This window comes from Maniola hyperantus, chromosome 9, assembly GCF_902806685.2.
Source record: "Maniola hyperantus chromosome 9, iAphHyp1.2, whole genome shotgun sequence".
NCBI classification, from domain to species: domain Eukaryota; kingdom Metazoa; phylum Arthropoda; class Insecta; order Lepidoptera; family Nymphalidae; genus Maniola; species Maniola hyperantus.
In genome coordinates, this window is record NC_048544.1 from 11366939 (window position 1) to 11385502 (window position 18564).

The window sequence follows — 18564 nt, forward strand, 5'->3', positions numbered from 1 at the left end:
TATTACCCACTGTGCCCAGTGGCGTGCAGGGTGACCGATCAATTGACAAAAAACAAATGACAAAGTTTCATTTCCCAAACAAATTTTGCCAAAATTATGAATCGTTTTATGATCGTTATAAAACTTATGTTTCTACAAATAATTCACTTGATAAAACAAATTACCAGACAAATTTTTATTTCATAAAATATCATTTGACAAACAATTGATTTCTTTAATCGTGTTAATTAGTAAAACAATATATCGCACTTTTTTTTAAGAGAGACCGCTTACTATAATGGGGGGTCTCCGTCGACGGGCCCCGGTCGACGAGAAGAGACCACCACTATGGTGGGGGGTCTCTTTCCTCCCTCCCGCTCCCACCATCAAGAGCGAGCGAAGCGAGCTCGGGACTTGGGGCACTCCGACTCGGAACGGTTAGGTTAGAAGAGGCGGGGTCTGAGACCCCGCCATCTCCTTCGTGGGTTATTTTTTTTTTCACATCCAGAAAAAAGGAGCCCCATGATATTATTGCTGCGTTGCATAGGGGTTTGCATATGTATGCAAAACAGACTTTTTGTGTATTTTTTGTTAATTAGTTATTTTATCAAATAATAAATTTATCATCTATTATTTTGTAAAATCGCGAATTTGAAATAATAAATTTTTAAATGATATTTTAACATTCAGCAAATTTGCAAAGTAAAACATTTGTGAATAAAATATTTGTCAAATGATGTTTTGTAAAATGATATGTTTGCGGTATACGACGTTTGTGATTTGATTAGTTTTTCAAAAGTTTTTGGTGAACTGATAATTTGTCATACGTTTTTTGTCATTCATTAGTGAACCGGCGTGCAGGTCATAGAGGCATAAATGCACTGCTTACCCCAGTTTTAATGGCTCAATGCATATTTTTCATTATGACCTGCCAGTAAATAGGTTCCTACCTAACTAATGCTTACCCTGGCTTCAAACACTGTGCACGCCACTGACTGTGCCACTAGCCGATCCCCGAGACTTCGCGTGGCTTTAGGTTTATATTTTTTACGCAGGAGCCCTACTTAAATATGTGGGATAAAAAGAGGTTTTGATCCGCTACCCTCCTGTGTTTTGTCAGTTTTAGTGGTTTTAGCGTTAGTCGTTACTAATATAAAGGTAGGTAGGTATAAAACCCTGAAACAGTAGTAGTAGTGCGGCAAGTCTTTCAATAAAATTATCTGTTAGGTACCTACTAACTTTATTACTATAGCCCAATATAAAGATTATAATATTTTACGGGTACCTCTTCAATAAATAGGTTTAATTATTTATTTATTAGGTGATACTATCCGCGACTTCAGCCACGTCATTTAAAAAGTCCCGAGGGAATTCTTTATCATTTTCCGGGGTAAAAAGTAGTCTGTATGTAATAATTTACAAAATGCTACTAATTAAGTAGTTTATTAATTAATATTATAAACTATTAATTAGGTAACTTAGGTAAGTACCTACTATTAATTACTGTATTAATTAAGTAGGTACTCTAGGTAATTAACTAAGTATATCCAAACAAAAATCACGATGATCCGTTGCTTTGTTGTGGTTTAAGGACAAACAAACACACTTTCGCATTACAGTAGGACATCGATGGATATAAATATCGGTACGGATACTAGAACAATATTATTGTTTGATTGTTTATCTTCCGTCCCAGATATACTACCGCACCGTCGTATTTATCGTAGTAGATTTGTGTTATAATATAATAAAATTATTATGTCGTAAAACCAGGAAAAATAAGTCTAATGAAATCATTAGGTTTATCTTCTATTACGTGCCTCAGTAGGACAGTTACTAATACTAACCTAAGTTAAAAGGCAAAGGTTTTGAATTCGGTAAGTTTAGTTTTCTTTTTTTTTAACCGACAGCATCTGTATCTTGTGCTCGCTCATATTTCATAATAATATGGCCAACAATACGCTCATGCCCAGTCAATGAGGTGAATTTCTTCGCCGAATTAATTTGTTCATCTGTATATATAAAATTCAAAGTCCTGACTGACTGACTTATAATATATCAACGCACAGCCTAAACCACTGGTCCTAGAGACATGAAATTTGGAGGGTGTGTTTTTTTTTTTTTGAATTTGAGGGATTTTTCGAAATTCCACCTCTAAAGTGGGTTAAATGGGGTTTGAAATCTATGTAGCCCATGCGGACGAAGTCGCAAGCATATAGGCTAGAATATAATATACAGTGATATACCTACCCTACTATAATAAGTCAATGTATATACATAATATACCTACAGGCTGAAACAAAATCGGTCGCGGCTGACGGACGCGGATTATTGCCGCGCTTTATAGGTACCTATCTGGATAATAAAACACTGAACTGTGCAAATTATCGGACGTAAGTAGCGGACGTAACCTTAAACAGTCCTTGAACAAGGACGGTCACCCGGGTCTGTCAGCCGCGTCCGATAATTTATTTACACCTTCAGGTTTCATCTCAAACTTCCGTTAAGAAGCTTCACTTCTTCACTTCAATCAACTTCTTATATTTCTGCATAGTATTTCTCGTTTCTGAGAGTCACGATCCCTTCCTATTAATCATTTCGCGAGATAACAATACGGTCGGTTCCTAGATCCTTCCGCATATAACTCGACTGAGAACGAGTTTTCTACTCTTTGATTTTGTAGTTTTTATAGATGTTAGTAATAAAAATGGGTACCGACAGTTTTAACGTGCTCTCCGAAGCATGGACAACCATCCAGTTCCCAATTTGGGTCAACGTTGCTTAACAATTCGCAATGATAAATGCGTTGTCGAAAATAGGACACAAGTCCCTCTACTTTAAGTCCTAACTCCATGTCTATGATCTATGTTGGTTAAAAACGGCAACTTTTATTTAACAGAAACATAACAGAAATGACTCATCCTGTGTCAAATGCAGTTTTCTGGTATATAGAAGAGCTGACTGCGAAAATTGTCGCTGAAACTGGCATACCGAGCGACAGATATCATTTGGGCAAAATATTATTGCGCAGTCTAAAAGATGCACCCGATCATATATTGCAGGTAAACTTGTGTATCAAGAAATAACAACCTTATTTTGCTCTTAATCCGCTGCGAAAGAGAAATATCTGTTTGGTACAACGTGCAGCATGCTCTATGCACAGTCATGCCTTCCACATGCAGGAAAAACATGCAACCATGCAAACAATACGCATCACCGTCTACCACACAATAGGTACTTCTTCTCGAACACGCTCAAATTAAACTATGCAAAATATTATGTAAGTAGGTACTAGGTAGGTAATATTATTCTAATTCCATTCTCTCTTTTGGAGCAGAGAAGAGTTCTACCATTACAAATACATTTACAGGTACAAGGATTTATAGAACGCGACAGGGCGAGATAGCAATCGGGGTGGAGACGCCCCGCACACCCGAACCACCGCCGCGCTAACCCGGTGCGGGACAGTGCGGGTGACGTGCGGGTGTGCCCTCCCCCCCTCCACCTCATACCACGATTGTCATCTCAACTTGTCGCGAACTATAGGAATCATAATATTATAGGTCTTTTCTCTCTTTTGGAGCAGATAAGAATAGACTCTTCTCTTTAGTTCTACCATTTCGTGTGCTCTCTCTGAGGTACAAAGGAGAGAGTTAACACCAAGGATCTACAAAGAAAAAAATTAAAAATAATAATGGTAAAGGATACGCTTGCTTAGAATAGGTATGCCTATACACTCTTGATTTGAAAGTGTGTACTTGTAGATAACGGCAATATTCTGTGATAAAGGGGAAGACGGAAGCCATAAGGGCACTTCATATAATAATACCTAACAACACCTACTTATTATTAATCAGCGAGTGGGGAACGAGGAAACCAATTGCGCAATCGGTATCGAATAAATGAAGTTTTTTTTTAATATACAGACTAGTGCTTGGCTGCAATCAGACTTGCTGACAAGTGATGATGTGCAGCCTAAGATGGAACGCACTTGCCCACGGGTTTTTTAATAAACCTACTTCCACGCTGACGAAGTCGCGGGCATCAGCTAGTTTTATAATATTTACAGATAGACGGAGCAACTGATGAAAAAGATACATTCAAATCAGCACTCGAGCGATCTATACGATGTGCAACCGCCTTCAGAAACCTGGGCCTAAAGTACCAGGATGTTATAGTCATACTGGCACCGAACCACATTAATCTCGTCATACCAATATACGCTGCCTTATTTCTCGGTCTCAGGGTTGCTGGAATGGATATGACCTTAGGAGTTGGTAAGTGTATTTATTTAACAATCCAGCCAAACGCACCAATTAACAATAATACAAACATCCAGAACCACACCAACAAACAGATACACTTTTGCATTAATTTATAGTAATTAATTAGTGGTAAATTATTTTGACGATTCAAAACGCCTAAATAAAGTTTGTGTAAGAATTTGTTCTATTCAATTATATTATAGTGTTATTAGTACTGAAGTAGTGATTATTATAATATAACTCTCTATCCGGTTACAGATGAACTTCAAGACTCATTTCAATGTTGTGTACCGAAAATTATCTTCTGTCAAAGTTCAAAAGTGCAAACCGTTCAACAGGCTTTGAGTAAGCTTAAAATGACCGCTCAAATTATATCATTCGACAAAAGTGATGATTGTTTGAGCTTATCGAAACTTCTAGATGAGTATGCATGCACAGATACCACCGTAGAAAATTTCAAGTAAGATTAAAATATACCTATTTAATTTTTTTAAACAGAAATTCCAGTTGCATGATGGTTAAAGTTAAGTAACAGTTACCGTTAACTATTACAACTAATGAAAAGCAAAGTAGGTTGCACAAGTCAACATTCATCCTCCATGATTAAAAGGTTATTTATGTTTCTTGATGACTTGTGCAACCTTTTCATACTTACAAAGATAACAGTAGTACAACAGTATCGTATATAACTTATACGCTTACATCACGCAGACGAAGTCGCGAGAAAAAGCTAGTCTTATTGTGTTTTGATGTTTGCAGACCAGCTGAGTTCAACCCTGTGGAAACTAATGCCTTTTTAGTGACAACCAGCGGCTCTACCGGACTACCGAAGACAGCTGTACTAAGTCATAAGAACGTTATGATGGGCTTTCCAATTTTTATGTAAGTAAACATAAAATTATTCAATTTTTTCCCTTTTGGGATTTCGTACCAAAATGGCAAAAAATACTTTTTGCCATTTTGGTACGAATCTTTTTCGTTAGGTTGGTACTTACTTCGTCCATCCGCCTGTGTTGGTCCGTCATGGCTGCTTTTAAACTTAGGTATATTTTTGTGTCACGGAAATTAAAAAAAGTTCCTCACACAGGACTTTTAAAAACCCAAATCCACGTGGAAGAAGTTGTGGGCATCAACTATTTGTTCCCGAAAAATCAATTAGTTCCCACGAGATTCCAAAAAATCTAAATAGACGCGGACAAAGTCGCGGGCATCATTTAGTCTAAAATAATTACAGTTAATCATCATTATCAACCCATCACCAGCTCACTACAGAGCACGGGTCTCCTCTCAGAGTGATATGGGTTTTGGCCATAGTCTACCACGCTGGCCATGTGCGGATTGGTACAGTTAATAGACAAAAAATATTACAAATAAATAAAGCCAAGTCTCTAACTAGCACAGTTTAAAAACTAAGTAGTTATGTGGTTCCAAACAAAGGAATTGTTGAGGTATATTTAGTTTAACCAAATACCTAACTAAGTTTATGTTTTCTTCTAAGGCATGGAACCCTCTGTATGCGAGTTTGACTCGCACTGAGCTGGTTTCATATTTCCTTTGACATGATTAGTTTTTCCTTCAACAATTTGCATTTTTGCATAATATTAAGTACTTAGGTATGAAAATTGACAGGAAAAGATCACTACAGATTTTAGGCAGCTCTTTGGAAGAAGACATAGTTACGTAATATTTTTTTCTAAACTTTTTGTTACTTTTTTACAGGAACAACCGCACCATATTCCCTACACCATTCAAGCTAGGACTACTTGTATCACCTATACAATGGTTATCATCAACTTTCCAGTTCATATTGGGACCGATATTGAGATTCACTCGTCTGCAGACTTCATCTCCAATGACTCCAGAGCACGTCTATTCAATGATCAATAAATACAAGGTGAGAGAACTGCCTCGTTGGTTTTGTAAGAGACAAAAAGTTATTAGAAAATAATAAGTAGGTAGGTATATAAACAGAAAGACTTTTTATGTCGGTTACTCTATCAACATAGCGCATAGCTTAGCGGGTTGTGAAATTTATGTGGCAATAATTCGAGAAACGGATACAATGTTGGGGTCCCAGGGTGCTAGCATAGCGACCTCGGTGGACAGACGACATTAAACGAGTGGCGTGTGGAAGTCCCTACAAGATACATATCTCCAACAGAGGACGCGTATCGGTTAACGAGATGATGATGATGAGATTAGTCCATTTTAAATTAATGTTGTTTATTGTTATGTCATTTTCAGCCCGATTTCACACTAATGAGCCCCACGTTTCTGACGACGCTGCTAAAACCTGGTGATCGGGACAAGTGTGACTTCTCCTCTCTGGAGTACATCTTGGTAGGTGGCAGTGTCGTGACTAAGGAACTCCTTCAAGAAATGCAGGCAAGTATTTTGATTATTTCCTAATAACTTGTAACGAAACAGACGCAAAAAGGTCGCGCCTTGCTCCACTACGTCAAACCTCCTACGTTGCGCGTCGCCACGGTTCTGTATCGCTACTAGGTATCGCGATTTAGATTTTATAAAATCAATGCAGTAACATCCAAGAAAACGTTCACTTTTACTAACCATAAGACCGCAATGACACCTGTAAGTTTTGCTCTCTTAAGTAGCTTACATGGTTAACTTACGACTTTACTAATGTAAACACTCATCTCTATGAAACACTCGTATATAAGTGACATTTACTGTTGTAAATTTGTTGTCAATTAATAACATAAGCAGTGGCGTGCAGCTCATAGAAGCATAAACGCACTGCTTACCCTCATTGTAAGAAATCAATGCTTACTTTTTCATTATAACCTGCCGTAAAACAAGTTCATACCTAAATGCATACCCTGGCTTGAACCCCTGTATACGCCACTGAACATAAGCTACTTACTCGAGTAAAACTTACAGGTGTAATCGATACCTCATATAACGTAGTACATAACTCGTATCAATGTTGATATTTTTCAGAAAATAATGCCGAAATCACATATAAAGTTAGCTTACGGTATGACTGAAGTAACAGGCTTCGTTATGGACTCCAGCTATTCTCCGTTTGGTTCAGTTGGTGCACCAATGCCGGTTTTACAGTGTAAAGTTAGTATTATCCATTATTCGAAGAATTTTGTATTATCTACTATCACAATAATGAAGATCGCTGTATATTATTTTGTACGTAAGATGATAGCCTAATGGTTAAGAGTCGACTTCCTATTCAATGGGTACAGGGCAACAACAAGCATAATATAACCATGAAGGAAAATGTCGTGAGGAAACCTGCATGCCTGAAAGTTCTTCATAACGTTCTCAAATATGTGGAGGTAACCAATCTGCACTGGGCCAACGTGGCAGACTACTTAATTTAATACAATGATTTGACCATGATTTGACATGTGAAATCTTAAGTTTCTTAGTAATTTTTAAATATATTACATATCAAAAATTGCGAATCCGGCAAAATTCAAACCTGCGCGGCGTCTTCTGAGATCACACCTGATTCCCTGACCGCTAGGCAACGATTCGCTGCCAGTGACAAAATTTGTGATAATATGTTCACTCAGTAGGTACTGATTACTGAAGCGGCTTAAGTTTCTTGACCCATTCAGTGGTTTGGGCTGTAATGTTTTCATATTCATATGTAATGGATTCACTGTCAGTCAGATTCTCCTAAATCTTTTTAATTTTATTTAAATGCGGTAGTCTCGATGAGGTTTTAGATTTAATTTAATTTATTTTAGTTTTAATTAAATGTTGTTTTATTTTACTTTAAATTTAGATTTAAGTTTTTTTAAATATAATTTAAATCATTTATTTTGTTTTTAGTTAGTAGATCCTATCAGTAATGAAGTGATAAATAAACCTAACGTGCCCGGGGAAATGCGGGTAAAAGGTCCTACAGTGTTTCAGGTGAGAAATTGTTTGAAATGAAATTTTCCTTCACATAATATAACCAATCAATAGATTTATACACAATCGCCTTGGACGAATACCTTTTCGTCCTAGTTTTACCTAATTGGCTACGTTAGTGTTCGGCTGAGCTATCTGCTTAAAGTGCCTGAACTAAAAACATTACCTATACTTAAATATTTTTGATGTAAGTATATTTTATAACAGGGCTATTACAACAACCCTGAGATGACAAAAGAAGCTTTCGATGAAGATGGATGGTTGAAATCTGGCGATATATTATATAGAGATGAATATCACAATTACTATTTCTATGACCGTATCAAAATGTTGCTAAAATATAGAAACCATCAGGTAAAAAATATATTTATTTTATATACTATTTTGTACCAAAAACTTATTAACTAAAACATGAGCAATGAAAGGACAATAAAATGTTTGTATAGAGAGTCAAAACGTTGAACGTATTTTTTGTATGACAAATGAAAATGTAAACGCTACTACAAATAAGTACCTACTTTTAAATAAAATTCAATTCCAGGTTTCACCAGTAGAAATAGAGTCTGTGATAATAAAACATCCGGGAGTGTTAGATGTAGTCGTGACCGGTATACCCGACGCTGAGTGTGGTGATTTGCCTGTTGCACTGGTCATACTTCGAGACGGGCACAATGTTACGGCACAAGAAATAAAAGATTTAGTTAAAGGTACCTATTGCAAGCATTGATGGATTCACCTAATTTTGAACTAAAATAAAATCAGCACCCTGAAGACAGGTGAATTCTTTGACAAGAATTATACATATAACATGAACCGTTGGACTCCATGATTTTTTCTAAAGTGCTATATTTAGTACAGTAAAAGGACTTTGAAAACCTTACCTGTGCTGTCAGAGCGCGGTTTCAGATTAGTTTGCACGTACGTGCAAAAAAAAACGCTAATCTAAACAAGCTTTGAAATATCGGTACCTATATTTAAGCTTGTTTTTACACGCGTGCATCATACGTGTATTTTTCACACGCTTAATCACTCGTACCTACGATTGAGAGTCGAGCGGGGAGTGAAGCGGGAAATGTACCAAGAACCGGGCTCTTAAGAGCGTATGCCAAAAAGAGCGTACCTAATAAATACGCGCAAAAAAAAACGCTGAAATCAGCCTTAGTCAATCAATTAAATGTTATATCAGTAATAAACGTAATAACTGCAGCAGATATTTATTAGCATATCGCAAATAAAATATAACGACAGCTAAACTTCTTCATCTTATTCCAGAATCACTAACGGACTCGAAGCAGTTACGCGGTGGTGTGATATTTGTGAAGGAGTTTCCAACGACATCGACAACGAAGGTGGACAGAATGAAATTAAAGGAATGGGCCAAGACACTCAAGAGAGAATAACTTGTTTTTTAAATAAAATAAATAAATAAATAATCTTTCATTTCAGACCAGAAGAGTACATATTTAAATTTAAATTTACAACTATATATTTACTAGAGTTAGTGTGTTAGTAACAATATTTCCTTATAGTTATGTTAGTAATGTTAGTTCTTTGTAATTAAATAAAATGGCCTTCCGTGGCAGCTCTATTGGGCAGCCTATCCTATCTTTAATTCCACCCAAAATTCTGTTGGAACTGCTACGAAGACGCTGTAGGAGTGAGGCCCATTACATGAGTAAATCTTGCAAGTGTAATCAGGTATAATATTAAATAAGTAGGTAATAACAAGTTTTCAACTGTATTATCTCATTATACAATACATCACATAAAGTAGATAAAGATTAATTAAACAATTTTATTGTTTTATTTTACACAAACTCTGCAAACATGTACTTGTAAGATAAATAATTATTAACTAGCTGATGCCCGCGACTTGGTCCTTGGTTTTAAAAATACCGTGGGAACTCTTTGATTTTCCGGGATAAAAAGTAGCCTGTAGATATCACTCTCGAGGTCTTTAAATATATGTAGGTACCCATTAAAAAATCCGTCGATCCATTGTTCCGTTGAAACGTGATTGTAGGACAAACAAACAAATACACTTTCGCATCACACTTCACACTAAGGAATATGTAATTTTGGTATATTATGTACCACATACCTACCTACTGAAAACAACTATTCATATAATTATTATAACAAAACGAAGGAACATTTAACTGTAAGTATGTCAATATTATATTTCTCATAAAATAATGTACATATAGTAGGCAAGTAATATAAGATGATAAGATATCAAAAGTTCACAAACTGCATTACCCTAAAGAAAATAAAAAAGTAAGTAGGTAGGTATTACTAAATTTAGTTTATCGTGACAAGCAATTTCAGTATCAACCACACGAAAATAAAGCTCCTAAATATTATAATGTAAGTACCTAACAGTTCATTGTTTTGTAGCACCTAATTTTGCAATTAGGTAAGTAGTTATGTAGATAAAAAATAATATTTATACATTCGTGTCTTAAACATAATATTATTATTCTTATAATCTGTTTCCGCATTCGGTGAAATACATTTACTCTATTAGCAAACGATAAACGTCTTCGAATAACAAAATCAAGCGTTGATTTTTTAATCATTGAAGTGGCTACAACCTTAGAGGTATTTCCAGTGGTACTTAAATAAAATCTCAAACATCGTAGCGAGACCAATAATTAATCTATGATCTCAGTATTGAATTTTGATGTATTTTCATAGTTATTCACCCATACTACAGACGAACAAATCAATTTAAATTATTTTGAATTGACAAACGCAGTCTAAGAAATAGTTTTTGTTGGCATAATATATGTACCTAGGTATATAGAAACCCTTATACAATATTCCTTAGTAGATGATACATAGGAACTCTCGTATCAACTCCTTGGTAGATATTAATTATTTCTAATGATGATTTTTTAACTATTAAAATTCTTCAGTAAGTAAATCCTTATTAAGCAAAAGTCGTAAATTATTTTGACGATTCAAAAGCATTTGTAAAAGTTTATTTAAACAAATGTATTCCATTGTATTTTATTTTAAGCAGTTAAGTTATTAGTACCTAGATATTAATTTTAAATAGAAGTTGTTTATATTATGTGTAAAATTCAAAAATAAAAAGTTCAAAAAAAAAAAAGTTTAAAGTAAATTCAAAAATAAATAACTAAAAGTGAAACCCACGTTATAATAATTATATTATGTGGATTTCAAAAACTGTTGATGTGAAAAGAAATTGTCATTGTCATTTACTATTATTAAACTAGCTGACCCTTCGTACCACTTAACAGTCGATTTTTTTTAATACTTACAATTTTAATTTTTCTCTCCGTAAGAACCATCCCCGTACTTCAAGGAATATTATTAAAAAAGAATTAGCGAAATCGGTTCAGCTGTTCTCGAGATTTGCGATCAGCAACATATTTAGCGTTCCATTTTTAAATATAGAAAGAAGATACATAATAAGTAGTATTACCAAAACTATTTTAGCCGAAATGAATCGCCCATCATCAGATGCAGTGTTTTGGTTTATTCAAGAGCTGACTTATAAAATCGTAGCAGAAACTGGTATACCGAGCGACAGATATCACCTGGGGAAAATATTATTACGCAGTTTCAAAGATGCTCCAGATAATTTATTGCAGGTAAAAGGATACTCTTTTGTTTAAGTGTAGCACAGAATATATAATAGTACTAACGGTAGTAGTAAATCAAAATAAAGCTGGCATACACAAAAAAAATGCACACTAAGCAAATAATTTATTGGCAACTAGCTTATGCTCGCGACTTCGTCCGCATGGGCTACACAAATTTCAAACCCCTATTTCACCCCTTTTAGGGATTGAATTTTCCAGAATCCTGTCTTAGCGGATACCTACGTCATAATAGCTATCTGTATGCCAAATTTCAGCCCGATCCGTCCAGTAGTTTAAGCTGTGCGTTGATAGATCAGTCAGTCAGTCAATCCTTTTATATATTTAGATTTATGACAAATTTTCTAATGTAAACACTCTCAAATCTTATTAGTGTCATTTACCTTGCTGTTGCATATTTGCTGTCAGTTCATTACGTAAGCTACTTACGAGAATAAAATATATAAAATTTTGAATTAATGCTTTAAGATTTTTTTTTTTAATATTAGCCATGTTAAATGACTAATATTCCCCTTTCCTCTCCAATTAAGCGTCAGGCTTGTGCTAGGAGTAGGTACGACAATAGTGCAACGGGCGGGGTTTGAACCGTCAACCTTTCGGTTTTCAGTCCACTGATATACCGGTTGAGCTATTGAGGCTTGCGTTTGAGTTTGAGTTTACTATACTGAAATAATTATTTACCCCTTCTAAAAGGCATAGTGGTAATACTATAAAATTATGTCAAATGTTTCCTGATAATTATTGCCATTTTTTTTAAAAATTAACGTGATTTATGCATCATCAGATAGACGGAGCAACTGAGGAGAAAGATACATTCCAATCAGCACTCGAGCGATCTGTACAGTGTGCAACAGCCTTCAGAAAACTGGGCCTAAAGTACCAAGACGTAATAGTCATAATGGCACCGAATCACATAAATCTAGTCATACCAATGTACGCTGCCTTATTCCTCGGAATTCAGGCTGCTGGAGTAGATATGACTTTAGGAGTTAGTAAGTTGTTATCGCACTTATAATTTACAGAATCTCTGACAGAAGTCACGTGATCCGTTGCGTCAACATTTTGTGTAGTTCTGTCTGAATTTTTAACTCACTTCTGGTACCCTTTTAAAGTGTATCTTTTTGATAATATAATTGCCTTATTTTCTATAGGTAGCTTCTGGTACCTATAGAAAATAAGGATGCAATTTACTAATAAAATAATAATTATTTATTAATTACATAGTATAATACAATTAATTTTCTGTATTTCAGGAGAGCTCCACGATACATTCAAGTGTTGTGTTCCTAAAATAGTATTTTGCCAAAGTTCGAAAGTTAAAACCGTTGAACAGGCATTAAATTTGTTAAATATGACCGTTCGAATTGTAACATTTGATGAAAATGAGGATTATATGACTTTTTCGAAGTTTCTGGATGTATATGGTGGCAACACATTGCCAAAAGACTTTAAGTAAGAACTTAAATATAACGATTTTTTGGCAATACCTATGTCAACAGAAAGAGATTTGAATTTTCAAAAAAATACGTTTTGAATTGAGATCCTCCTTTTTTATTTATTCCTATATAAATGTTAATAATTATGTATAAGTACTTACTTATTAACGAAGCTGGTATCAAAAGCTTCAATGTGATTTCAAGTCAGTTGATAGTTAATTAATATTTTTCTATTATTGCAGACCAGCTGAGTTTGATCCTGAAGAAACACATGCATTTTTAATGACAACCAGTGGCTCTACCGGACTACCAAAAACAGCTATACTGAGTCATAAAAGCGTTATGATGAGCTTTCCACTTATGATGTATTATCGCACTTTTTTTATTGTATTGAATACCTACCTTCAAACAAATTGCTATTTGTAATATTGCATATATAGCACTTAGGTACACTTAACTGAAAAAACCGGCCAAGTGCGAGTCAGGCTCGCCCATCAGGGTTCCGTAATACAGTCGTATTTTTTGACATTTTGCACGATAATTCAAAAAACTATGATGCATAAATATAAATAAAAATCTGTTTTAAAATGCACAGGTGAAGCCCTTTCATATGATACCCCACTTGATATAGTTATCTTACTTCGAAAATTATACTAATACTAATTATTAGTTTATGACAACAATTTTTTTTTTGTGTAATGTAACCACAAATTCACGGTTTTCAGATTTTTCCCGTAATAGGTACCAGCTATAAGACCCACCTACCTACCAAATTTCATGACTTTAGGTCAACGGGAAGTACCCTGTAAGTTTCTTGACAGACAGACAGACAGACAGACAGACAACAAAGTGTTCCTATAAGGGTTCCGTTTTTCCTTTTGAGGTACAGAACCATAAAAATGTCAATTTTCAGACGTGATGGCCTTATTTTGCTCTCTGATGTTCTAGATTTCACAAAACATTTCATTGCACCATAATCGTCTAAGTACTACTTCTTCTTGTAGTGGAATGATTATGTGGAAGCCCTTAGTTTGCTGGAATGACCCATTTTTATCAATTAAAACCACTACCTATATTATAAATGCGAAAGTGTGTTTGTTTGTTGGTTTGTCCTTCAATCACGTTGCAACGGAGCAACGGATCGACGTGATTTTTGCGTTGGTGTGGTTTAAGACCTGGAAAGTGATATAGGCTACTTTTATCCCGGAAAATCAAAGAGGGGATTTTTAAAAACCTAATCCACGCGGACGAAGTCGCGAGCATCAGCTATTACGTTATAATTTAGAACTCATTTTTTTACAGGACCTCTCATACCAAATTTCCAACACCAGTGAACTTGGCCTTACTTGTATCTCCCATACAATGGTTATCATCAACTTTTGTGTTTATATTGGGACCTATATTGAGGTTCGGGCGACTACAAACGTCATCTCCACCGACTCCAGAACACACTTATTCCATGATCAATAAATATAAGGTAAGTAAACATTATTTTTAACTGACAATGTACTTAGTTAAGAGGAAACGCAGTTGGGCTTTTCTCCATACAAACGTTCTCGTCTGTTTGCTTTCCGGGTTATGAACTTAAAGCAATGATTTTTACAGTAAAATAAATATCAACCTCTCCTATGTTACCATGTTTTCTTTTTTGATAATACATTATATTTTAAGTACTAGAACCCTTACAAAATGCTCAAAATTGCCTATTTAGACCCGCTGTTAAAGTGTTAACAGAGGCCTAGTGTAGGTACTAATTTGACAACTATTAACAAAAAAAAGAAAAACATAGTGACAGAGTATATATCCTTTATATTCAGTTTACGAAATATCTTTTAAATTGGTCCAATATTGGAGATGAAAATAGTCGAGAACCAAACCTCGAAACATAACTTTTTACATAGGGCTATTGAGTCGGATCTGCAGTTTGTCGTTATTGCACGAATTTGAGGGGGCGAGCTCGCAGAGCGACAGCGATAGTTTTCTACTATGTTCAAAAGTCTCTCTGACCGTATTTCCTCTTAATAATGTTGAATATATTATAGAATAAACATTGCGTCAATTGTATTTCAATGTGATTTTTAGCCGGATCTCACCAACATGAGCCCTAATTCTTTGACAATGCTTCTAAATCTTGCTCATCGGGAGAATTGCGATTTCTCTTCTCTTCAGAACATTAACGTAGGTGGAAGTGTTGCATCAAAAGAACTCATTAAAGAAGTTCAGGCAAGTATTTTGGTTAGTCCCCCTACCACAGAATATATAATAGTACTAACCCCTACTACTAGTAAACTCATACAAACCACCATAACGTTAATACAATATGAACAGAAAAGTACATGCAGTGTATTCAAGCTAACCTTATAATTTTATCTTATCTTCTTATTATTGTTTTTTAGAAAATAATACCAAAAGTGCATATTAAAGTATTTTATGGTTTTACTGAAGCATCGGGCTTTACACTGGATTCCTGTTATTCTCCACTCGGTTCAGTTGGTGCACCAATACCGTTGTTTCAGTATAAAGTAAGTATTATATAAAAATTATATAACAAATCATCACCTATTCTTGAGGGATGATTTATGCCAACATGTGGAGGGCGCGGGCCGTGCCATGTACGAGGCGCGGACGAGGCACGGACATAATACATCACGAAAATTTTATATGAAGTATAGTTCATGCTTCAACGTGTGGTGTGTGTTGGCATCATTGATGTTGGAATCCCCTCTTAAGTTAGGGTTGGCATAAATCACTCCTTATTTGACTTTTGGATCTTTTTATAATTAATCAATTACCTCACTGGTCATTAACGGCATTTTAAAATCAATTTGACTTGATCTATTTGACATGATCAATTAATTTAACTTCGTAATATCGTGAAAAAATTAAATTACAAAAATTATACCTACATTTATAATTTTTTATAATTTTTTTCAGCTTGTGGATCTTACCACCAATGAAGTAATAAATAAACCTAACGTACCCGGAGAACTGCGTATTAAAGGTCCCACAATATTTCAGGTAGGTAATAAAATAATAAACACACCAAATAAATAGGTACAGCTGTTGTCAGAAGTCCATTTTGTGACTAGAGCGGTGTAGGACCTAACTTCAATAAATATAGCAGATTGTACAACAAGAGCATAAAACAAGCCATTTTATCCGAAACTTTATCTACCCGAGCCGAAGGCGAGGGCAGGTATTTAAGTCGAGGAAAAATGGGTTTTATGACCAAGTTATACAGATTTAGATATACCTGCGCAGAGGGTGTTTTATCGATGTAGGGTTAGATCATGTACGCAATACCAGAAGGTGAAGTATGAGAGTGGGCTCACCCACAAGTCGCGGTCGCGTAATTACTTACTGTTTACCGCGAGGTAATGCAGAGTAGGTATATAAATCAGTCATAAAACTCTTTATAGTATTGCTGTATAATCTACTACTATCCTACTACCTGTGATTTTTGTTGATACTTACTGTAATTGGTTACTTTTTATTTGACGTAGATGAAAAATGCCTCTTTAACTATCAATGAAAGAGATTTACTTTCCTATACCAACGACGTATACTTAGTAAAAAAGTAAATATATTTTTATTTACAGGGTTATTATAATAACCCTGAGATGACAGCAGCTGCTTTCGATGAAGACGGATGGTTGAAATCTGGAGACATACATTATAGAGATGAATATCACAATTACTATTTCTACGATCGCTTCAAAATGCTGCTCAAATATAGGAACCATCAGGTAACCATATTTTATAAATTTTGTTTACAAATATTCAATAGCCCTAAATAAAATTTTATTCCAGGTTTCACCAGTAGAAATAGAGTCTGTGATAATAAATCATCCGGGAGTATTAGATGTAGTCGTGACCGGTATACCCGACACTGAGTGTGGTGATTTGCCTGTTGCACTGGTCATACTTCGAGACGGGTACAATGTTACGGCACAAGAAATAAAGGATTTGGTTAAAGGTAAAGTAAAAATTTTCGACCTACACAAGACCTTGTAATTATCTCAAAGAATGAAACATATTACATATAAGTAAATGTTGGATTTAAATTTAAATCCAGCAAGCCAGAGGACATACTTAATTTGACAACAACTAATTAAACCTTGCTACCTTAATTTCCTAAAATAAGTAAGTTTTTTAGTAGAGTTCATCTTGACACAGTTCTTGAACCCTCAATTCTTTAACATGAGCAGTATTTTGACAAAATTTAGCTTTTTTTTAAAACACTCTAGGAACTGCAAACACTTAGCAAAAATGCATTCAAGCAAACAGTGTAAACAAAATTAATAAATTGTCTGCAGATAGCGGAGTAATAGGACTAATTATTATAATGCCAGACTTATCATTTCAGAAACACTGAGTGACTCGAAACGATTAAGGGGTGGCGTGATTTTCATAAAAGAGTTTCCTACGACATCGACATCGAAGGTGGACAGGATGAAATTAAAAGAGTGGGCTAAAACTCTTAACAGAGAATAACTTTATAAATTACATTCAGATCCAGTCAGCTTCGTCATTTCATTCAGTGTAATAATAATAATTGATTAATTGATCCTAGACAGACTGAAATGCTATTCGCTGCCTCCATTGATATCGGAGAAGCCACCGTGGCTGCCTCTATATTATGGTGGCACCATTTTCTAGCAAATCCTAGCTGTGCCAAATTATTTACTTCACTACCTATCTATGTTATTACCTATATTATAAAAGCGGAAGTGTGTTTATTGTTGGTTTGTCCTTCAACCACGTTGTAATGGAGCAACGGATGTTTTTTGGCAAGGATTTAGTTAAATCCTGAAAAGTAATATAGGCTACTTTTTAGTCGGTACCTATTTAAGAAAATCAAAGAATTCCCACCGGATTTTTTAAAACCTAAATCCACGAACGAGTTTGCAAGCTAGTATCTACAATTGATAGAATAAAAATTATGTACCTAATATTTTAGCTGATTAATAAATAAAACAACATACCTTTACCTACATACAAAATATTTCAGATTGTTTTATTTCTTACACGTCATTCTGCAGAAAGTAAAAGATAAGAAGACTGATAGGTGTATACAGAGTGTAACCAGAACGCTAGCAAAAACGAAGACGGGTGATATTACTGATATGATACCATAAAAACGCGATTTTTTTAAATTATATATTTTGTTAAAATTCACGATATATTGCAAATAAAACATCTCACTGACGCTAGAAGTCAACGAACGCTACGTAGGTAAGTAGGTCACTCGAAGTCAATGCCGCGTCGTAGGTGGGTCATTGACTCGAGTTTTGCACGCTATACATTGCGGGTTTGAAAAATACTAAATCACTAAAACTACAAAATGAGGCAAATGGT

The 18564-nt window shown here is 35.0% G+C and overlaps 1 protein-coding gene across 1 annotated transcript; it reads left to right on the forward strand.

Moving 5' to 3' along the window:
• Positions 1-1655: 1655 nt before the first annotated feature.
• Positions 1656-18072, forward strand: LOC117985523 (uncharacterized). The gene is made up of 23 exons (XM_069500628.1): positions 1656-1856; positions 2879-3041; positions 4049-4256; positions 4503-4704; positions 5004-5126; positions 5964-6138; positions 6489-6629; positions 7206-7331; positions 8058-8141; positions 8349-8495; positions 8683-8848; positions 9414-9536; positions 11607-11761; positions 12555-12762; positions 13024-13222; positions 13449-13571; positions 14509-14683; positions 15289-15429; positions 15603-15728; positions 16141-16224; positions 16806-16952; positions 17017-17182; positions 17573-18072. Exons 2-23 carry the CDS (start codon positions 2892-2894, stop codon positions 17698-17700), a joined length of 3297 nt encoding a protein of 1098 aa, XP_069356729.1. The 5' UTR covers positions 1656-1856; positions 2879-2891; the 3' UTR covers positions 17701-18072.
• The last annotated feature ends 492 nt before the right edge of the window (positions 18073-18564 follow it).